The sequence below is a fragment of the Vitis vinifera genome, chromosome 19 (genome assembly GCF_030704535.1).
Source record: "Vitis vinifera cultivar Pinot Noir 40024 chromosome 19, ASM3070453v1".
NCBI lineage: Eukaryota > Viridiplantae > Streptophyta > Magnoliopsida > Vitales > Vitaceae > Vitis > Vitis vinifera.
The window spans coordinates 26573001-26596222 of record NC_081823.1 but is presented as its reverse complement, the minus strand read 5'-3'; the positions used below and the strand labels follow the sequence as shown (position 1 = coordinate 26596222).

The 23222-nt window shown below is 38.4% G+C and overlaps 2 protein-coding genes across 4 annotated transcripts in view; both read right to left on the bottom strand.

The window, feature by feature from the left end:
- Window positions 1-1091: 1091 nt before the first annotated feature.
- On the bottom strand, window positions 1092-3191 carry LOC100256921 (myb family transcription factor APL-like). Of its 2 annotated transcripts, none has more exons than XM_010646790.3 (6): window positions 2837-3191; window positions 2649-2725; window positions 2468-2525; window positions 2281-2347; window positions 2024-2093; window positions 1092-1926 (listed from the first exon to the last, which is right to left on the bottom strand). In XM_010646790.3, exons 1-6 carry the CDS (start codon window positions 3003-3005, stop codon window positions 1270-1272), a joined length of 1098 nt encoding a protein of 365 aa, XP_010645092.1. In that variant the 5' UTR covers window positions 3006-3191; the 3' UTR covers window positions 1092-1269. The 2 variants fall into 2 exon arrangements, with proteins under 2 accessions (XP_010645092.1, XP_002265800.3); XM_002265764.5 differs by having other exon boundaries at window positions 2024-2066; window positions 2837-3190.
- A 4358-nt stretch (window positions 3192-7549) lies between these two features.
- Window positions 7550-23222, bottom strand: part of LOC100262240 (succinate-semialdehyde dehydrogenase, mitochondrial) — a 29969-nt gene continuing 14296 nt past the window's right edge. The window contains exons 9-21 of one of the 2 annotated variants that reach the window (XM_002265478.5): window positions 22432-22497; window positions 22221-22298; window positions 22062-22139; window positions 14170-14236; window positions 13134-13219; window positions 12887-12919; window positions 12765-12797; window positions 10079-10179; window positions 8649-8734; window positions 8339-8445; window positions 8183-8260; window positions 7901-7949; window positions 7550-7825 (exon numbers count right to left, since the gene is read on the bottom strand). In XM_002265478.5, the coding sequence (XP_002265514.1) occupies window positions 7911-7949; window positions 8183-8260; window positions 8339-8445; window positions 8649-8734; window positions 10079-10179; window positions 12765-12797; window positions 12887-12919; window positions 13134-13219; window positions 14170-14236; window positions 22062-22139; window positions 22221-22298; window positions 22432-22497 (852 nt within the window). In that variant the 3' untranslated portion in view covers window positions 7550-7825; window positions 7901-7910. Of the gene's footprint in view, window positions 7950-8182; window positions 8261-8338; window positions 8446-8648; window positions 8735-10078; window positions 10180-12764; window positions 12798-12886; window positions 12920-13133; window positions 13220-14169; window positions 14237-22061; window positions 22140-22220; window positions 22299-22431; window positions 22498-23222 lie in introns of both variants that reach the window. The other variant, XM_059735605.1, reaches the window with a different exon arrangement.

The following is a 23222-nucleotide window of genomic DNA, read 5'->3' as shown; positions in this document are numbered from 1 at the left end:
ATGAAGATAAAATTATTAATCGGCGTTACAATCACTGTTTTTTATGCATTGTTCATGAGTTGCGATGCCATGATAATCTTCTGTTCTTTCATATATTGGCTAGCTCAGATTGATATTAAGAAAAAATGAAGAGAAAAACATATCATATATAGATAAAAGTAGAGGAAAAAGAAAACAACAATACTAGATTGAACCTATTTTCCAAGAAACCAAGAGTTGGAAAAATTAATGAAAGGTAGAGTTCTTCAAACGACCGATGAGATCGAAATGAGAGATAGGTCATGCACCTAGTCGTTCTTTTCATTTGATACCCAAGGAATGTGGAGTTCTAAAGAGGAAAAAGGGCATGAAAGATAGATACTCACCCACCAAAAGAAAAGGGATGGTTAGATACTCTCTGTCGGCTTCTCTCACGGGAAATTCTTCTTCATTCAAGGAAAAGGAGCTTCTATCAATCTTGCATCATTCAATTCCCAATGAGGAATTGAAAGCCCTACCTAACCAGGTTGTGTCTTTGTTTACTGTTTTATGTGTTCCCCAAAACCCTAAAACCCTTTAATTGCTTTAATGGTGATCACTGTTTGTTTTTTATCTTCCCAATGGATTTGTTTCCAATGATGGAACTAACTAACTATGAGCAACTAACTTAAAAGCAACAGTTGGAAAAAGGTTGCTGCATTCATATGAGTAACCTCAAAAAACAAATGCATACTGTCCAAACATGACAAGGTCCTATGTAACAAAAGACCCCACCAGAAGAAATTTAGGTTCCATAATCTCAAAGTCCTCGCTTCTTTTTTTTTTTTCCCCTTTTTCTCTTTCTACAAATTAAGTTGTCCTTAAAGAAAATGTTTTCTGGCAAATTGTGGAGGAAGGTTCGATCTTAAGTGGAAGAAAAAGGAAATAGTTTGATGAAAAGAATATTAGTACTGTTTGCATGGTTGCTAGAATATATTTCATGCAAGCTAGCTTAATTGTAAAGCAGCATTGTTCTGTGGAAATTTCATGGACTAAACAGTCATCCATAGTGCGATACATTTCCGAATCGATAAGCTAGGAATGAGATGCATGAGAGTAGAAAGAGTATCAAGTAGTAAGAGCATAATAAAGTTATAATTGTACTAGTTAGATTACATTCTACCTGAAAGTCTGCCATGCATGGCTTTATACCAGATTTGAGCGGAAACCCTAATGTGAAATGCTAGCCTTCAAGACCAAAACCCTAAATCTCATAGTTCAGGTCACTTAGATCTAATATGTAATTTGGCCTCACCCGTATGAACTTCTTCCTTGTGGCATGGCACCAGCATTGATCATGGGATTCATCCTATCTGTGGGAAGTGGTGCTCTACGTGGCGATGGCCTTCCAAGCTTTGCCGACCCCGACCCATCAAATTTCTTTTCTCCCATAGGATCACCAGAGAGAATTGGCTTTGTTTCATAAATGTCGGATATGGAATCCATATCAGCTCCTCTATCCATTGATGGTGGTGCAATTTGAATTTGATCACCCTTGAATGGATCATCTTGAGAGCCTAGACAGGATGCTGCTGTTCCCAGTTCTTGCATCCGAAGATCATCAGACCAGATTAGAGGGTTCTTGCCACTACCACTATAAGGGCTAGGCCTCTTCTTTCCCAAACACATGTTCTCAGTATTCTGTATGAAGCCATCAAGTGATCTGTCCATGCTTTGTTGAAGGTCAAGCTGGTCACCTCCATAAATGTTTAGGTCTTGAAGAGATGGAAAGTTCAAGGAAGAACCGAAATCCTTCATCGCTCCCATGTCAGGAACTCCTTGATTTCCGATACCCTTGTAGTTTCCCAAAGCCATGTTTTCACCTGCAAGTGTCTGGCAAGCTTTCTCCAGTATAGTCTGCATGTACTTCCCTTGAGCTTCAATTCTCAACTGGAGGTGTCTTTGGACCTGCAATACATATATAACACATATACCAAAACCGATCCGTAAACGAATTCTTGTTGATCATAGCCTGCACACGAAAAATGAAGTTCTTTGCACTTACCTCCAGTTGTTCGTGAAGCCTTCTTTGCACCTCCATTTGCATCCTAATCGCATCAGTTATATGTGTGTTACTGCCACCATAGCACACATGCATTCCACAAGAAAATCACAAACCCCCCACCCCCAAAAAGATACGGAGAAAAAAAAAAAAAAAAACTTAGGAAATTCATTCAACATTCAAAAACACAGTTCCCCTACTAGAATTCATCCACTGGCTATCACCCAAAAAAAGAATTGTTGAGGTATGTGATTACATACTCGTTGGTATTGCGGCTCATCACCCCAGATGAAGATGCAATGTTTCTTTGAAGTTCTAATGCTGAAGCTGCCATGGAAACCGAATAACCAAAATTAAATGACTTATATATTAGCTAAATTATAAGTCTGAATTTGGAGATACATGCAAAAACTTAACAACCCTAGGAAGATGAAACACTTCTCTCACCATCCTTAATTGAGTGATCATTGAATTCCTTGTGTGGCTGCTTTCCAAGCCTGAATTTCTATGAACAAAGAAAAGGAAGGAAAAGGAAAAGGAAAAGAGAAAATATCAAGCCAACTCAATATCAGATGCATCAAAAGCAAAAGAAGCACGCAATATTTGTTATCCTCTGTTGTGTTCAAACCTGGAGATGGCTCTTGAGATGGTAAAGAGTGAGACCTTTTACACCCATGACTCTCATGATGGTCTTCGGGGTGGCCTCTGCAAAGAGGAAACAAATTAAACAAGAGAAAACAAGGACAATCGCAAAAAAACAGAAACACGTGAAGATATGAGATACAAGAATTGGTGAGAATTAGGGAGGAGAGGTACTATCAGGTCCTCCAAGCTGAGTGACAGCATCAACAAAGCGTTCATGGAGCTCAACAGTCCACCGGAGGCGGGGCTTTGGGTCGGTGGTGAGGACAAGGCCAGAGTCACCTTGAACACACATGGGTCTATCGTGAGAATTCATAGTAGAAGGCTTCTTGTGATGGAACATTCTCTATCTCTCTCTCAGCTGCTCTGGAATAGGAAGAGATTCAAGAACAAATGCGATGCAAATAGGGAAGAATAGGGTGCGTTTTTGAAGAAGAGTTTGGCTTTGATTTCTCAAATAGAAAGTACGGGGGGACAAGCCAGCCCTGTAGAAAAGAAAATCTCCACAATATTAAACAAAAATAAAGCGAACCCCTACTCTAATATGCAGGCAGGCAGGCCTCTTCCTTTGCCAAAAGATTCTTTCTCTCTCTCTCTCCCCCTCTCTCTCTCTATATATCTCTCTCTCTCTCCCTCCCTCTCTCTATCTCTCTCTTCCTCCCTCTCTCTCTCTCTCTCCTTACCTTTACAAAGAGTACATCAGTGTATTGTACATCTAAGTAGTGTTTTTTTAGTGTACATCTTTTGTCACAGCTAAAAGAAGAGTACATCCATGTAGCGTTATTCTTCTACCATGTGAAGCTTTTGAAGCATTGAGATATATGAGAGAGACCTCTCATGCAGTCATGATGAGCAAATGTTGAACTTTACCCTTGTTCCATTGAACCCCATGAACATATATAGATATATCCATATGCTGATGTTCCATCTAAAACATAATCTCACTGCCATTATGCATCACACTTTTTCTTCTGGTTCGTAGTACGACTCCCTTTTTAACTGATTATGCCCCAATAAATCTATCAGCCATGATGGTTAGAGCTTCAACCCTTGCTTTGTGTCATTACCACCAAAAAGGCCTCATGGATGAGACTTGACACAGTCAAATATGTTTTCATCATATACCTAAACATTAGAACTTATTTTGTGGACAGCCCAAAACCCTAATGTTTGAATACATTAGGGCTAAAACTCATAGGATTATAATATTTTTCCTTGCCTAGACAAATTGGAAGTACTGTTAAACTTTGATCATCACTTGGCTTTGGAAAGAGGGTATGATGATCAGGAAACTATACTTCATGCATACTAGATGCATATGATTAATATTTTAATACATGCATCCCTAGAGATACTAGCTCTCCAAAGGCCTTTTGTCAGTATAGAGAATGTCCAAAGTTTAATTTGACCACAAGCTTACAGACTGATCATTTCCTTTCTGTAACATGCCTTAGAAGAACAAACAGCATATTATTATAAGTGAATTAGAGTTAAGCAATGAATCGCTCCTCGGATGAAGAACTTGAATATACCTGCAGAAGAATATGTCTGTGGCAACCAGTTTATTTTATGTGAATTCTCATCAGTACCTTGACCAAAAGTTGCAAGTATCCATCAACTGGATTTCAATTCTCTCAAGCTCAATTTTTGGCTCTAAAACCCCACGTAGAGTCTGATGAACTTAAGATTAATGAATAGATGAGAAAAGGTTCTCATGACCCTACAAGTTTCAATGAGCTAGAAACCCTAAATAACCAACCCCATTTTGTATTTAAAACTTTCAAGTTTGCATTTATTCTTAATTAATACACTACCATTTTGTACTTGTCATTATTAAGTTACCACTTTAAATTAATCAAATGCCTAAGCTCAAATTTAAAGATAATAGTAAGTCAATGATGTATATGAAACCGATATGAGTCACAAGCCTAACACCCTTTTCAAACTTTCATATGTGAAGTTAATTAATAAATATGGGTGATAAATAAATAAAAAAATTCAAAATCATGATCTCTTATAAAATAAGATTTTGATATCATATTAAGTTCTAACAATACTATATATCAAGTCGATATAATTTATAATTGCGACTATAATCAATTTCATGAAATTATCAATATTGGTAACGGGCATGGAAATTGCCCATGACTATATTTTTGTCCATATGTTTGAGAAATTAAAGCAGCGGGGGGGGAAAAAAGAACATAATGTGGAAGAAACTTTAGGGTATGTGGTTGGTGTGATCTTAGGAAGTGAACATCAATGCATAAAGGGTGGTGTAATGTGGAGCTTTTGATGACAGGTTTGGGGGGACCTCTCTTCTACTTCTAAAGCTTTTTTGGGGCTCAACACCACCTCCCTCCCTCTATATAATCACTTTTGTGGAATAGAAGATTGTCTCAGCTCCCATAAGCATTTGTCATACAAATGGATCCATATTAATTTCATCTATTAAAGGACTAAAAAAACAAATTGAACTCATGAAAACAGTGGCAGCCAGTCAAACCCAATTCATTGACACAGGGGCCCATATCCTTAGTAAAAGAACATAAATGCAGATGAGTAAGAACATTATAAAGCTCTCTCTCCCTCCGCCCCTCCCTCCCTCACACACACACCCACATAAAGCCCATGCAAGGATGTCAAATCTACCACAGATCATACAAATCTAAAGAGGGAAATTGCATGCTACTCGCCTAAATCCAAAAGGGAATAGATGCTTTCTTCTTTGACAATCAAAGGAAAGATTCTTTCCCCCTCAAACATTTAAAACTTGTAATTGGCACCTCCTAAATCTTACATCTAAGACCTGTATTTGACCCAACAAAAAATTGACCAAATTTTTTGCTAATACTTCATGATATAATTTTTTTCTTTTTAAAAAATAGTTATAATGTCATGTCATGTGATTTTTAATAAAACCCGAAATATCATAAGGATGATATAGAATTGGTACCCATTTGCTTTATATTAATGGCACCTCATTAATGAGAAAAGCAATAGATTTAAGATATGGAGATTCTTCTTCTCTTTAGACCACTGTGTTACAGTTGATATCCCTTTTTTTAAATGTGATTGAAGCAAAGCTAAGATTTAACTTTTAGTTCAATATGTTTCAAAAACTATAGGGGGAGTGGAAAAGTGGGTTGGCTTAAATGTTAAGGCCATGTTTGCTTGAATTTCAAGCATCTTTATGTGCTGTGGAGAATTATTCCCAAAAATTGAATATATTCCCCTTTCAAGTGTGAAGGTTTTTTGGGGGACCCACTTCTTCCTCTGTAGCCTGTGGTATTAGAATACTTTACTTGCCTTTTTCTCTTTATAATTTTTTTTTTCCCTATATGCTTTCACTCCCATATGGGAATTGCTAGGGTGGGGGAGCCTCCATCTTATTACTATCACCCCACCAACTATGGGTTACTTAGAAGAACCTTTGGAAAAATAGTTTAAAATTCACGGTCTCTGCTTATTTTTATTTTCTTAAACCTTTTTTCTTCCATTCTTGTGTGGTTATTTCAACTTTATTTTTCCCTCATACTTCCCATAAATAAAACCTATTTAGAGGAAACATTTATGGTATGAATTTTATATTATATTTTTTATCTAGATCGTTCAAAATATATAATCAAATCTAGATTATAAAGTGATCGAGTGTTCAAAGTGCAAACCATGGGACTGAAGTACAAAGCAATTAGATCACATATACAATATGAAACAACGGGATTCAAATACAAAATAATAAAATCATTTTTATGTATAGACATTATTTGATCGATGATACGTATCCGATATAACAACCAAAAAGTACATTTTGTTATTATAACCACTAGCTGGTTAATTGACCAAGGAAGAGAAAATTGCAGGTGAAAAATAAAAAATTATTGGCATAATGTTATGGAACATTAAAAATATAGCATGATTTGGATGTGTGATCGGAGGCTTCAAAATGAAGGCTCACAAGAAGGATTCATACCATGGAGTACATGCATGGATTGGGGTCGGTAGAGAGATAAAAGGACATGATGAGTTGATGATGATGATGATAATGGATGTACATGTTAGGTAGTTGTGGATTTTGAAAGGATGCTCCAGATTTGTGGAATATTTGACATTCCAATCTCCTATTCATGTCTTTTCCTCTCTTTTTCCTTTTCTTTTCTTTTTCTTTAACGCAAAGGAAGTAAATTAGAGTACGATATCTGGGTCAACTCAGAGCTTGGCCGGATAGACTCATACCTTGCCTCTATGGCTCTATCATTGTGGTCCAGCACAGACCCAACTGAAGACCTTCATCTGGGCCTAGCCCACTCCGCCATCTGGCCCATAGTAAGCTTTCAGAAGCGGTTTAAAAATAGAGAAGAATATTTGGCAACATTTTTCAAAATAGTCCTCGAAAATAAAAAAAATTTAAAGAAGACACACTATGGACTTGTGTATATTACAAAATTTTCAAATATTATATTAAAAAACAACTTAAAACAATTTTAAATTTATTCTTAAAAATTATCTTACTTTTAAAATAAATTCTGAAAATTCAAAATTGATCCATATATCCCAAGTCGAAAATTTATTTTCCATTTTAAAAAGTAAGTAATTGTTTGAAAAATAACTTCCAAATAAATCAATCTTCAATTCAACAAATGATGTAAGGTAGAAAGCCTTACCATATTAATGCATTTGAAAGTATGTTCATTCCAAATGCTTTTAATTAAAATGTTTTCTTCAAAACCATTTTCATAATAATCACCCATTTCATGCTTCTTCAAAAAGCGCAAGTGATTTTTCAAATTTTTAAAAATATTTTCTAAATTTCTTTTACACAAGCGCTTTTTATATATTAAAAATATTTTTAAAAAACACAACCAACCGAACCATGTCAGGAGCCTCTACAAAAACATTTAGGTTTCAAGTTTAGGTGTTGATGGATATGCGTAAGTGCATATAGCCACAACGCAACCCCGCAACAACAAATAAGCAGGAGAAGCATTCAGCAGAAAACAAAAATCCAAGCACAAGCCTCTACAACAAAGAGAAGCATTAAAAGAACAAGGAGTACAACAAAAAAGGAAACATTCAGGTGCAAGTCTGCACTTTATTTAATCACACAAACACAAGACGGAACTACCAGCCGCTTATTCCTCACTCTCCCGCCCAAGTGATGACCTGCATTTTTAAAATCAGAATCAATACTTACGACGTATATGCACAAGATTCCGGTTTGTGTTGGAAGATACCAACCTTGGCCCCATCAGTTACTGCTTATATTTCCGAAGCACACATATTTCATCTGCAATCAGAGTGAAACAATGTCAGAAAAAAGTTTGAGACTGAAAACTCAAATATGAAAAACAATTTTCTCAATTTATCCCTGGTGACGATGCTATAAGCTTATATATAATTCAAAAGTTCTCGACTTATTCTCCATGTTTCAATTTATTTTTACTAAATAAGTCATAATTTTTTAATGAAAAAATAAAAAATCAAATGCCTTTTCAGCTGTTAGTAAAAGGGATTACTTACTTCCAGAAATTCATCCATCCCATATTTGGAACCTTCCCTACCAAGACCAGACTCCTTGACTCCTCCAAATGGAGCCACCTGCAACGAACAAAATTTTATTCAGCCAATCTTGAGCCTGCCCTTATTTATTGTTGCCACATTCGGGACAGAACTCACCTCTGTTGAAACCAATCCTTCATTGACACCAACCAGTCCATATTCAAGGGCTTCAGTGACACGCCACATACGTTGCACGTTTTCAGTGAATACATAAGCAGCTAAACCTGCACATGTGTATCAGAAACCATCTACTTGATAAGTCTGAATCTATTTACCATGAGAATGGAGAGCACAAGATGTTATTTAAATTTGCTATTAATTGAGATTTGACTGGTCACGCTGTCAAACTGCTTTCCTAATAAAATAAGATAAACAGCTGTATGGTCCTAATGTTGTGACATGCAGTATGGGGTTGTGGGAAACAAACCAGCATTGGTGTCATTTGCAATGCGGATAGCTTCCTCCTCGGTTTTAAAGCGCAAGAGGGGTGCAACAGGTCCAAACACTTCATTCCTGGTGAAGACAGATTTAAATACCATGTATTAGCACATAAAACAAACATGACAAGCCCAAATAACACACAGAGTAAGCTTCAAAAGGAAAAAGTCCAGCTTTTTCCGAACTAATTAGAGACCCTTTATCTGATCAACCGTCTTCTATAAACAGCAATAGAAGAGACAATGTTCACAACAAAATGGAAACCATAGGGTATAAACAGTCAACTTTCAACAATGAAGTTAAAGAACAATGCAAGAAGGATCACTACCCAAAACCCCTTGGAAAGATGATGAGAATATAGAGTGAAGTGGATACGCATAATGCAGTCCCCAATCGCAAAATAACATTTTGCAACAAAATAATCTAAGAAGGGCCAGTGAAGATTATTTTGTTTCTAAATGCTTCCCTAAGTGCCCTTATATTTCCCTCCTAGTTCTCAAATGCACACCTTGAGTAAGTTGCATAAGTTCATGTTTCCCCCATAGTTGGATTCCTAGGTAAGAAGGGAATGCCATGGATGACAGAAGTTCGTGTCACCCATGAACTGATACTAAACAAAATGATTCTTGTAATTTCTTTGGAACTTAGGAATTCTCCATTCTGTACCCCTCAATGTGTATTGGCTTCTATTTTGTCAAGTCTCTAAAAACTTTTAGGAGGATATAAATTCAATAACTGGACTATAACAAGTGTGCTATCCCAACATGAAACCATTTCTCCCAACCCCCACCACTGACAAGCCCATTCTCAAAAGAAATCCCCATAAAAATCATAAAGAGCCATTTGAAACCAATCATCCCAGGAGACTTAAACAATTTTCCTTACAAGTACTTAGTTCCACCAACAACTGACTCTTATAATGCAGATTCAGCCAATCTGTTCGATCTATTAGGACCAACCTATAGGACAAACCCCCAGATAATACGGTACAGAAACTAAAAGTAACCATAGAAGAACATCACCAAAATAGAGTACATTTTCCTCTCGCTTGCTAAATCAGTTTCACTTAAATTGTGCAACAGAGGTATAATCAATAATAGATTTCTTAAACAGGAAATTCTAACTAGTGCTTCATAAGTAGTACCCAGCTACAATAGTAATAAAAGTCAAACTGCAGAAAATTACACACTTGCAGAATACACCGAGAACAACTGCAATTCTCTCATCTATAATAATAACAGAACACAATAATAAAGATTTTGCACAATAAAATCCATGTATAACACCAACAATTTTTTTATTTTATTTTATCTTTTTTTTTTTTTTTTTTTTTTTGATAGTCATATAACACCAACAATTTAATTATACATATGTATCCTTAGCAGAATTTTTGGAATAAACATGTTGACTAGAGTTTACCTCGCAATAAGCATGTCATTCTTGATGTCACCAATTACCGTTGGCTCATAGAAGGTCATTCCCAGACTGTGTCTTTTACCCCCAAGAAGGACTTTTGCTCCCTTCACATAACAATTGTATAGCTATGAGAAGCAAATAATAGGGAATTGCATCAAAATTATCCTAATGTTGAAAGACAATTCATCAATTATTTCAGTGGAGAAAATTTACCACATATCTGAGTAGACAGAAAATGAAGAAAGAAAGAATAGGCAGAGAGTACTAGTTTACTCCAGTGCATGTTAGTTCAAAGTTCCAACTTATTCGAATATTATAAGAAATTTTCCTCTTTTTTTTTTTTAGTCTCTTTTCATTATTCATGTGCAATGCAGCATGGGAGAAGAAAGAAAACAGAGATATCAAAGTAACTTAGATGCAGCATAACATTTTATGTTTCCTATCACTCTTTTATATCACTCTTTTTTACAGCTAAAAGGATGCAAAAACAGGACCATCCAAAATTATACATTCAGTATTTACAAAGAGATTTTTTTTTTTTTTTAGCAGACAAAAAAGAGCATTTATTAAAAAGGCACCAAAGAGAGGGGATGCACTCTTTGAACTAATTTCGAAAGGATTATCCTATTTGAGCTTCCTTTTGAATTATTTTTCAACATCAAACACATGAATCTTGTCATATCAAGCATAGTTCTGGCTCCAAAAATCACATTGAAGTCCATTCTGTTGAGGTTGTCATGATCAGATGCCTAACATACATGTCAGACATTACAGCTATGAAAGCATGCTACTTTGTTACATGGGTGCACTATATTCCTTAGTATTACAGCATTACTCATGGTAGTTAACTGATGTTCAAGATCATGTCTTTTTTTTTTCTTTCTTTTCTTTTCATTTTGTGGGCGGTTGGCCAACTAGAAAATCCAACTCAATCCTAAACCCATACCCCCCCCCCCCCCTGACCAGGCTTACACCCATTGGCATTATTATTGCCCTTAGAGAGTTTGGAACTCCCTAACTCTATGAAGTTTCCCATGTTCAGATTAAGCCTATTTACTTACATGAAAAAAAAAATGTAATTGTTCAAAAATACATTTTTCTACTTTTGATCAGAGCAGCAACCACATTGTGGCCTTTATTTAATTGTCCCAGTATGTTTCTTTCCCTATCAAGTAGAGGAAGAAAAGCGGTTTCTAAGACATTTTTTCAAGTTCACATTTATATTTTGTACAATTTTCATGCATAGCACAGGCCGACGACAGTCCATTACTGGTAGATTAATTTATTTTTTTTATGATAAGTAAAGAAAAGAAATTCTATTAAAAAAAGACGCTAAAAAACCGGCCCAATAAATACAAGAAAAATACACTCGCCCCCTTCACAGTCGAAACAACAAACTGTCCAAAGGGATATACAATAGACAACCCTCCCTCAAGGGGCACCCACCCAATCAATGAAATCTATTACTGTCGAAAAACTATCTTTTATAAACAACTTGGTCTCCAACCATAATAAGTATACAAAAGAACCTTTTACCCTTCAGATGGATAACACATCGTCTTCAAAGGCGATTCCATTTCTTGACTTCCAAATTGTCCAAAAAAATACACAAGGGGCCCATTCTCCAAACTTTCTTGCGCTTCTTACCCACAAAAGGCTCATTCCAACTCAAGAGGGTTTCCCTAACTGAAGAAGGGACCACCCACAAAACTCCAAAAAAAGAAAAAAAAACATCTCCCACAAAGCACTTGTCTTTACACAATGGAGAAGTAAGTGATCTATGGATTCCTCATTTAAATGACAAAGATAACACCTATTTGCTAAAGCCCAACCCCTCTTCTGAATTTGGTCCAAAGTTAACGCTTTTCCCCACGAGGCCTCCCAAGCAAAGAAGCTTATTTTTGGTTGCACACAAGAATTCCAAATGATCTTCATTGGGAAGTAAACTGAAGATTCCGACTCTAAGGCTTCATAGAGAGACTTTACAAAGAATTTACCACTCTTCGTTGGCGGTCACAGCACCCTATCCTCCTCATCCAAATTCACTCTCTTCCCACCCAACCATAACAAAAGTCTCTCCACCTCATCCACCTCCCAATCATTGAAAGGTCTAGTAAAACAAGGACTCCAGCTCCCCCCACCTTTTGAGACATTCCAGACATCCTTCACCCAAGCCTCTTTGGAAACAGCTAAAGCAAATAAAGACCACTTATCCCTTTAAAAACTCACCCTCTGCCCATTACCCACCACAAAGGAGAGCCTACTGCGAACGAGGTGCCAAACCTTCCTAATTGCTTTACACAACCCCACACCATATCCCTCCCTTACTTCGTAAGAACACCAGCCACCTCGATCCTCCCCATACTTCCCCCTTATTACTTGATTCCAAAAGGCCTCTCTCTCACTTGCAAAACGCCAACTCCATTTGCCAAGGAGAACCTTATTGAGAATAGCAAGACTCTTAACCCACCTGTTTGCAAAGCCTACTCAACAAGATATGGACATACACAGGCCATTATTATCAAGAAAAACACTCATGGTAGCACCAATCAAAGAGCATGTGCATTTGAACCATTTATTAATAGAACTATCATAAAAATAAAGGTGTACAATGCTAACAATTTTTTTAAGTAACATACTCTAAATAGAAAAATTAACATTTCGCAATGATACAGATGAGAAAAAGAACCTTTGAGACAGCATCTTTAACAAATGATTCAACCTGTCAAAGAATTCCAAGGTGCCAAGTTAGTTAATGGATTATACCAGGAACAATGCTCAATAGAAATTAAATTCAAAAACAAAACTAACCTTCTGCACTGCAGCCTCATTAATCAGTGGACCCTGTGAAATATGGATGGTCAAAACTATGATCATTAAAACTCGAAAAAACTATTAATTATCACGAGGGAGAAAGTTCTCAAGTGTGGAAAAATGGAAAGCTACATATATGTATGAAGGTACATGGACAAAGCCATCTCATGTAATAAAGAAGATAAAGGAGTTCAATAGATTTTGTCATCAATCAACAACACTGGAAATCAGATTGGATGACTACCTGGACCACACCTTCAGTAAAACCTTCACCAACTTGCATACTTTGGACAGCTTGTGAAAAAGCAATTGCAAATTTCTCATAAATACCTGCAAGAATGAAGGCTCAGTAAATCCCCCACAAAAAACTACATACATTTTTAAGGACATGAACAAGTTCAGAAACATATAAGAGAAAGTTCAACATGAATGAACCAATTTAGGAACAATCTGCATTGGTAAGAATCTGACATGTTTCTACATCTATATTCCCAGGGACAGTACAACAAACGTACTATTAAGAATTTATTTTTAAGTAACAAAAGCTTCAACATGGCATAAGGCACACCCACAGTCTCGTATATCACCTTTCATTTGAGACTCTCCAAATAAAAGTAAGAATTTACAGTAATGGAGGTAATAGAATTTGTCCTACAATGTCATTTAAAGCCATAAGATACTCCTGTAAGAATGATGTCAATTTGACATTTTGAATTTCTAAAACCATATAGAAGCAACATAAACAAACAACTGAAATTCTAGGGCTTAGAGAATAGTCTCCTAGTAGCAGGCACAGAAGGATATCCTTCGTTAGTCAAGCTGGCAAAATTGTGGACACATATCTGACATGGCTATGGCTCCGCTAGAGTCAGGTCAATGAATGCTACAAGCTTTAATATCATGGAGCTCAATTTATAAAGTTAAACTTGAAATTGCTTTTCAAGTTTCCCATGAAACAGAAATGCAATGTTTTGGTATGGATAGGCATTGGGAACTTTTCCTGTTCAATGGATCATTTAGGACTACAAGTTATGATAACTACATTTCCCAAAATCTTATAATAATGATCTTAGAGTCAGATTAGCCTAGCAAGGAAGTAGAGCAGCAGCTTCAGATATTTATGTATATGTAAGACCCATGATTACTACATATACTATCAGAATTCTTAACTTGTATAATTCAGTAACAATCAACAGCTAGTTCAGTGCAGAAAAAGTCTTTATACACCAAACAAGGCAGTAAAATTACAAATATATAGTAAAATATTCTTCCCAATATACCTTCCTGCACAAGTATTCTATTTGCACAAACACATGTTTGTCCACTGTTACGGAACTTTGTACCAAGCTGCAAAAGAAGATTCCACATTTTAGTTAAACAATGGTGCACAGAAACTGAGAATGCAGAAATGTTGTCAAATTAAATAACAAAGTCCATTTTCACTACTTATATTCTGTAACACAAAGGCAATCGCCATCTAAAACCACATGTACTTAAAACACAACATATTAATACTAGTAGTAAAAGTATAAAATTTTAGCCAGGCCCGAATTCAATGGAATACAGATGTAGAATAAATATAGCTGGAAACATAAGGATTAACAGAGAATGAGTAAGGAATGTCTCATTGCAGTGAACAATTAATTGGAAGAGACATCCACCAACATAAAACATGGCAATGTTCCTTCAGAATAAATTCCATTTTTAGAGGAGAATGGAGGATAAATAATTTACACATAAAGAGCATAAAACATGTAGCTGTAATGGACTAAATATCATTTCAGCACATGTATTGCTGCACCAAAAGTTCAATGAAGGGAATCATGAAAGTGGGAACTGACATTTGTACAGTTTCATTTACTGCTTCAGTTCCATGATAAGGCAATACAAAACTGTTATACATAAAAGTGAGAACAATAGCTTTTCGCTTAGGAGTTAAGCCACAAACCTAATTTCATGAACCTTTTTACTTGAAGCACAAATTGCAGAAACATTATCACTAAGCACCTCAAAGTGGAGAAATACCACTATTCCAAAAGCCCAACAGAAAGCTGATCCTACCTGATACTTTGTTAGCATATCAAATGCACTCTACTCACACTAAAGCTCTATAAATCTAACCTCAGTTCCTAATTTGTTAATCCAAGTCATTCTTCTTTATCCCAGAGTTGTCATAAGAAAGAAGTACTAATACAATCAAGCCTCCTCTGTTCAGCTCAGTACTAATATTCCCCTTGAATGGATGTACATTTAGACACGAAATGGAACATACCAAAGCAAGAACAACTAAGGTATGTTTCACTCTAGATCCTAAATGATTAAGTTTTAACCTCCTTAAGAGAACATTCATTAGATTAAGGAACAACTAACAAGACCAGAGGCATGAGCTTTGTTGAATATAATGTATGTATAGTATACTATCTTTCCTTGTTAATATAGGTCACATGTATGGTAGTTAGGACTCCTAGCCTTGTATATATATATCTCTCAATTGTAAGTAGAGATTAGATGAATGAAAATAAGGTTTTTCTCCTTTCTCTCTCTCTCTCTCTCAACATGGTATCAGAGCCAAAGGAGAAAACCTAATTTTTTTTCGGTTTAGCCGTGTACTCAATTCCGGCGAACCGTCCAGTGACCGTGTTTCACTCCGGTCCCCTCATTCCCTTCCCGAACCACCCCGGACAACCTCATCGCCGTCGGATCTCTACCACGCCGGCAACCCTTTCCGGTGAATTTTTCCGGGAACCGACCACATATTCCAAACCGCCGGAGGCTGATCTACACGCCAGTGGAAACCCCACCGGCAACCGGAGTCTCACGCGCCCCCACGCGCCGATCTTCCCCGTCGGACTGTCACCCACGCGCCGGCGCGTGACGGCGCGTGGCTCACTTTCCGGCCACGTCCGACACCTCTCCAGGCTCGTCCGGCGCCGTCTTGGCCTTCTAGCCCTCCGGCAGTCCTCCACGAGCCCTGCATCTCCACTTTTTTTCCTGTTTTTGGCTTTCTTGCCATTCCGACCACATCTGACAGGGCTTCCTCTCCATCTCCGAGGCTTGGGTGCTGCTTCTCTTCCTCTCCAGGGCTCTCTTCGATCCAAATACGTGAATATGACCACCAAAAATCAGATCTTTACCTCTGTTCTCTCTGGATCTCCTCTGATTACCTCAGAGAAATTGGTTGGCAGTGAGAATTATCTCTCCTGGTCTGCCTCTGTTGAACTTTGGTTTATGGGTCAAGGATATGAAGATCACTTGGTTACCCAGGAGGCAGATATCCCTGAGGTTGACCGCGTACAGTGGAGGAAGATAGATGCCCAGTTATGTAGTGTATTATGGCAATCGGTTGATCCCCGGATTCTTCTTCATCTTCAGGCCTATAAAACTTGTTTTAAATTTTGGACTCAGGCCAAAGGATTATACACGAATGATATCCAGCGTCTCTATAAGGTGGCTTCTGCTATTGTCCATCTCAGCCAACAGGACTTGGATCTATCTACTTATATTGGTCAGATTGCCTCTCTTAAGGAGCAGTTCTTGACTGTGATGCCTCTTACTCCTGATGTTGGGGCTCAACAAACGCAGCTTGACAAGTTCTTCATGGTCCTTACTCTTATTGGCCTCCGTCCGGATCTTGAGCCTATTCGTGATCAGATTCTTGGTAGTTCATCAGTTCCGTCCTTGGATGACGTGTTTGCTCGCCTCCTCCGTCTCTCGTCCACTCAGACTTTGCCATCTGATAGCGCTTCAGATTCTTCTGTGTTAGTTTCTCAAACTACCTCTCGAGGAGGACGCAGTGGTACCCGCGGTCGAGGCCAACGTCCTCATTGCACCTATTGCAATAAACTTGGCCACACTCGCGATCGTTGCTATCAGTTACATGGAAGACCTCCTCGCACTGCCCATATGGCCCAGTCCTCTGATTCTCCACTGCCTCAGCTTCCGAGCTCCTCCGCATCTCAGACATCTCAGGCTTCTATTGCCTCTGTTGCCCAGCCTGGTAATGTCTCTGCTTGCCTTACCCACACATCTTCTCTTGGATCCTGGATTCTAGATTCTGGAGCATCTGATCACCTATCTGGTAATAAGGATCTTTTCTCCTCTATCACTACTACCTCTGATTTACCTACTGTTACCTTAGCTAATGGTTCTCAAACTGTGGCTAAAGGTATTGGTTTGGCCCTTCCTCTGCCTTCTCTACCTCTCACTTCTGTCCTTTATACTCCTGAATGTCCTTTTAATCTTATTTCCATCAGCAAAATCACTCGTACTCTTAATTGCTCTATTACCTTTTCTGATAAATTTGTGACCTTGCAGGACCGGAGTACGGGGTAGACGATTGGCATAGGACGTGAGTCTCAAGGCCTCTATCACCTCACCTCAGATTCATCTCCTGCAGTTTGCATTTCCACTGATGCTCCTCTCCTCATTCACAATCGTCTGGGCCACCCTAGTCTCTCCAAGTTCCAGAAGATGGTTCCTCGTTTTTCCACTTTGTCGTCGCTTCCGTGTGAGTCATGTCAGCTTGGGAAACATACTCGTGTCTCGTTCCCAAAGCGTTTGAATAATCGGGCAAAGTCTCCTTTTGAGCTTGTCCACACTGATGTTTGGGGTCCTTGTCGGACTGCGTCTACTTTAGGATTTCAGTATTTTGTCACTTTCATTGATGACTATTCTCGATGTACTTGGTTATTTTTAATGAAAAATCGAGCTGAGTTATTCTCTATTTTCCAGAAATTTTATACTGAAATCCAAACCCAGTTCAATATTTCTATTCGTGTGTTACGCAGTGACAATGTCAGGGAATATTTTTCAGCCCAATTTACTTCGTTTATGTCTCATCATGGGATTCTTCATCAGTCTTCTTGTGCTCATACTCCTCAACAAAATGGGGTAGCTGAACGCAAGAATCGACATCTTGTTGAGACAACTCGTACTCTCCTCCTCCATAGTCACGTTCCTTTTCGTTTTTGGGGGGACGCTGTTCTTACCGCTTGTTATTTGATTAATCGTATGCCCTCCTCTGTCTTACACGATCAGATTCCTCACTCCCTTCTTTTCCCTGACCAACCACTTTATTTCCTTCCTCCTCGTGTCTTTGGTTGTACTTGCTTTGTTCATATTCTCACTCCTGGACAGGACAAGCTTTCCGCCAAAGCCATGAAGTGCCTCTTCTTGGGATATTCCAGACTTCAGAAGGGTTATCGTTGTTATTCCCTTGAGACTCATCGGTACTTTATCTCCGCTGATGTCACCTTCTTTGAGGACTCACCATTCTTTTCCACCACTTCTGAGTCTCTTCCCGTTTCTGAAGTCTTGCCCATTCCCATTGTCTCCTCACCTGACGCTATGCCCCCTCGACCACTTCAGGTTTATCATCGTCGCCCGCGTATCGTTGCTCCTCTCCCTTTTCCTGAGGCACCTGCTGACTCACTTCCTATCCCTTCGGCTTCACCTGCCCCGGCTCTGCCTTCTCCTAATGACTTACCCATTGCTGTTCGGAAAGGTACTCGCTCTACTCGTAACCCTCATCCTATTTACAATTTTTTGAATTATCATCGATTATCTTCACCCTATTCTGCTTTTGTTTCTGCTATATCCTCTGTTTCTCTTCCCAAGAGCACCCATGAAGCTCTTTCCCATCCAGGCTGGCGACAGGCAATGGTGGATGAAATGGCTGCTCTGCACTCTAATGGCACTTGGGATCTTGTTGTTTTACCCCCTGGTAAATCTACAGTTGGTTGTCGTTGGGTCTATGCAGTTAAGGTTGGTCCTGATGGTCAGGTTGATCGCCTTAAGGCCCGCTTATTTGCTAAAGGCTATACTCAAGTTTATGGTTCTGATTATGGTGACACATTCTCCCCTGTTGCCAAGATTGCTTCTGTCCGCTTGCTTCTCTCCATGGCTGCTATGTGCTCTTGGCCTCTTTATCAGCTGGATATTAAAAATGTCTTCCTTCATGGTGATCTTGCCGAGGAAGTTTATATGGAGCAGCCTCCTGGTTTTGTTGCTCAGGGGGAGTCTGGTCTAGTGTGCAGGTTACGCCGTTCTCTATATGGCTTGAAACAATCTCCTCGAGCATGGTTTAGCCGTTTTAGTTCTGTTGTTCAAGAGTTTGGCATGCTTCGCAGTACAGCAGACCATTCAGTTTTTTATCATCATAACTCCTTGGGGCAGTGTATTTATCTGGTTGTTTATGTGGACGACATCGTCATTACAGGCAGTGATCAGGATGGTATACAGAAACTAAAGCAACATCTTTTTACCCACTTTCAGACCAAAGACTTGGGGAAACTCAAGTATTTCTTGGGAATTGAGATAGCTCAATCCAGTTCTGATGTGGTCCTTTCTCAAAGGAAGTATGCTTTAGACATCCTGGAAGAAACCGGTATGTTAGACTGTAAACCGGTAGACACACCTATGGATCCGAATGTCAAACTTGTACCAGGACAGGGGGAGCCTTTAGGAGACCCTGGGAGATATCGACGGCTCGTAGGTAAATTGAACTATCTCACCATTACTCGTCCAGACATTTCTTTTCCTGTGAGTGTTGTTAGTCAATTCCTACAGTCACCATGTGATAGCCATTGGGATGCCGTAATCCGTATTCTTCGATATATCAAAAGTACACCAGGCCAAGGTGTATTGTACGAGAACAGAGGTCATACTCAAGTTGTTGGTTACACAGATGCAGATTGGGCTGGCTCACCCACAGATAGACGTTCTACTTCAGGGTACTGTGTTTTTATTGGAGGTAATCTAATATCTTGGAAGAGTAAGAAACAAGATGTAGTGGCCAGATCTAGCGCTGAAGCCGAGTATCGAGCTATGGCTTTGGCAACATGTGAACTCATATGGTTGAGACATCTTCTTCAGGAGTTGCGATTTGGAAAGGATGAACAGATGAAACTCATCTGTGATAACCAGGCCGCATTACATATTGCATCCAATCCAGTCTTTCATGAAAGGACCAAGCATATTGAAGTTGACTGTCATTTCATTAGAGAGAAGATCGCATCAGGATGTGTTGCTACAAGTTTTGTCAATTCAAATGATCAACTAGCAGACATCTTCACTAAATCTCTCAGAGGTCCTAGGATTAAATATATTTGTAACAAGCTTGGTGCATATGACGTATATGCTCCAACTTGAGGGGGAGTGTTGAATATAATGTATGTATAGTATACTATCTTTCCTTGTTAATATAGGTCACATGTATGGTAGTTAGGACTCCTAGCCTTGTATATATATATCTCTCAATTGTAAGTAGAGATTAGATGAATGAAAATAAGGTTTTTCTCCTTTCTCTCTCTCTCTCTCTCAACAAGCTTGAAAGGAGTTTTAAATTTTATCCTCTGAGATGCGTTTCAATTTAGAACCGATGATGTCAAAAGAAGCATGAGCAGCATCAAGGAATTCCTTTTTCTTTTAAAACCACCATTTTGTTGTGGCATGTGCAGACAATATTTTGATCCTCAATCCAATATTCAGCAAGTAAACACTTCGTAGCCCCTAGAGGAGAACTCTACTGCTAATGCACCAGCAGATGCTCCCACATCTGTGCAACCATACAAGCAGAAAGTGAGGTTTGTGATGCTGGTGTTTCAAACCATATTCAGCAAACAACAAGAAAATTTGCCATAGCATAGGAAGAAAGAGACATTTATCAATTGATACTCCTCTAGGCAAGACAGTGCTACTTGTAACAAAAAGCTTAATGGTAGAGCTGATAGTAAAGAGTATCATCCCTTGGCCATGGAGGAAGGTGAAGGATGGCACTTCAATGGTGAAGCGAAAGCTGTGACTCCTTCTTCAATGGCCTTTCCATGATGGACAACTTTGAAGTATGAGGTATCGGATAACTTGTTGCGGACATAAGTTTTTCGTAGTGAGGTTAGAGGAGGAAGAAGATACTGAAGTTGGTAATTGAAGGCAAGCTCAAATAAATCATGTCTTATGACACAGTGGGTCTTCCCGAACTACCAAATGAAGAGGGGTCTAGTGCTTTCAGAGTTGCTTAGATGAATTATTCAATCACTGTGGTGAACAGTAGATGCATAGTTTCCTTCAAAAATGTAATGTCATTTTGACGACACACTTTTCTTGGAAGATCACAGGTATATGGATAGAAAGTTCATCAAGGTGGGATATGCCCTCTAAATGAACAGAAAAGGGAGATTTTTCCAATGAACTTGAAAGAGGCTGCCATAAAAGCCCAGGAAAAGAGAACACTCCCCAAACCATATCCAACAATTATATCTCTGAGACATTTTGAGGCTGACCAAAAACAGGTTGCTCTCCCTGCTCTCCCTACTCCAGCAACACAAGAACTGGAAAACCAGTCAAAGAAGTTTCTCCAACCACATAAGGAAGTGAAGTTCTTATCTTATATCCAAGATGCTAGGCTCAAAAAACTCATCAGAATAATTTCTTCCATGGCATGACATCTCTTAGATATAGTATATATATGCTTACCCATCACATAGTGTTTTAGTACATCTATGGTCAGATGTTGTCATCATTATAGCAGATACACATCTTTTTCTCAAACTTTTGATGTCCATCTAGACTACTGGATCTCTTCCAAACACCATGAAGGTTGTGCCAGTGGGGTTTTCAACCATTTCCAAGTTCAGAAACACAGCAAGGGGGAAAATGCAAATAAGCAAACAAACATATGTCAGAGCAATTTAAAACACATGGAAATAGTTGGGACCTCCAAAAAGTTACATTAAATGAATTGTTAAAGATACAGAAGAGCATACTTGAGTAGCTCCAAAAAATTTTACCGAACTTGCTGCTCAATCTAAAACCTAACCAATAAATAAGGAAACGATATTTGAAAGTAACCAAGATATATATGTCAAACTCAATACAACCTTCAGTTGTCTCAAAAAGATAATAGAGGCTCATCGTGTAAGAGGCACAAAAGAACCTTATCACACGGATAAAAAGGAAAAGTAAGAGAAAAATAAAAGAGTTTAACAGAATGTTCAGCCCAATCCACACCATATCTCAGACCAACGGATAAAATTTTGATTAGGATTATCTCAATGTCATCAACATCTTGTTCGGTTTCGATGTGCTAAATAGAATTACTCATGTAACTCAACAAACATCTATTATGTAATGCCAACAGTATAATCAGGATAGCTAGGGAATAATTCTAACTTACAGCCCCTTTTACTGCCACCTCCAGGTCTGCATCGTCAAAGATTATGCAAGGTGCATTACCACCAAGTTCCAGAGATACCTAGAAAAATTATGATTAAGGCAATTAACAATATAATGATCTCTGAAGGCTTGTTCCTTTAACAATTTCTACTATGCCAACCTTTTTAACAGTCTGAGCTGCACCAGCCATCAACTTCTTTCCGACAGCTGTTGAGCCTGTAAATGTGATCTTCCTTACCTGAATAAGTTGTTAAAAGTATGAGCTACTAAAGGTGTATCATTTGTATTCCAAATCCAATACTATCCATAAGGATGCTGCATCCAAAGTAATAATTGGGGAAATTTTCCCTCTATTTCAAAAGGTACAATACCTGCCGACTTGCAAGTAAAGCATCCCCAATTTCAGGAGCATTTCCAAAGACCACATTCACAGCACCCTAAGTGATTAACAGACAAAAAACCATTAAAAACAAATAAAGCAACAAAATCTATTGAGAGGACCCAGGAAAAGAAAGAAACAAGACAATTGGAGCACAACATTCTTTTGATAGGAGAGCTTTCAATGATAATTGTGATAGGTTCGATCAAACAATTAAGAGTTTTTTCTTGAATCTTTTTTGGGAGTGGGTAAGAATTTATATATATATATATATATATACACATTTTTGATAAGTAAGCACAGGTATTGTATTAATAAGAGGCGCTAAAATAGCAGCCCAAGATGTACAGATGAAAGAAACTCACCCCCTTACAATTGTAACCAAAAAGAAAATTAACCAAGCAAGATGTACAAAAAAGACCTCCCTCAATGGGGACCCACCCAATCAATGGAATCTATTAACATCGTAGGACCAGCTTTCATAAACAGTTTGGTCTCCGACCAAAGTGAAAAAACCAAAAAGGCTTTCAGCCTTTGCAGGGACAGCACCCCATCATCAAAAGTAATGTTATTTCTAGCCTTCCAAACTGACCAAAACAAGCACAGGGGGGCCGCTTTCCACACTGTTCTGCGCTTTTTGCCTACCCAAGCACCATCCCATCCCAAAAAGGTCTCCCTAACCAAGGCGGGAAACACCCAACACACACCAAACAGAGTAAAAAACAGTTTCCACACCTCCCTCGTCTTTTCACAATGGAGAAGAAGATGGTCAATAGACTCCTC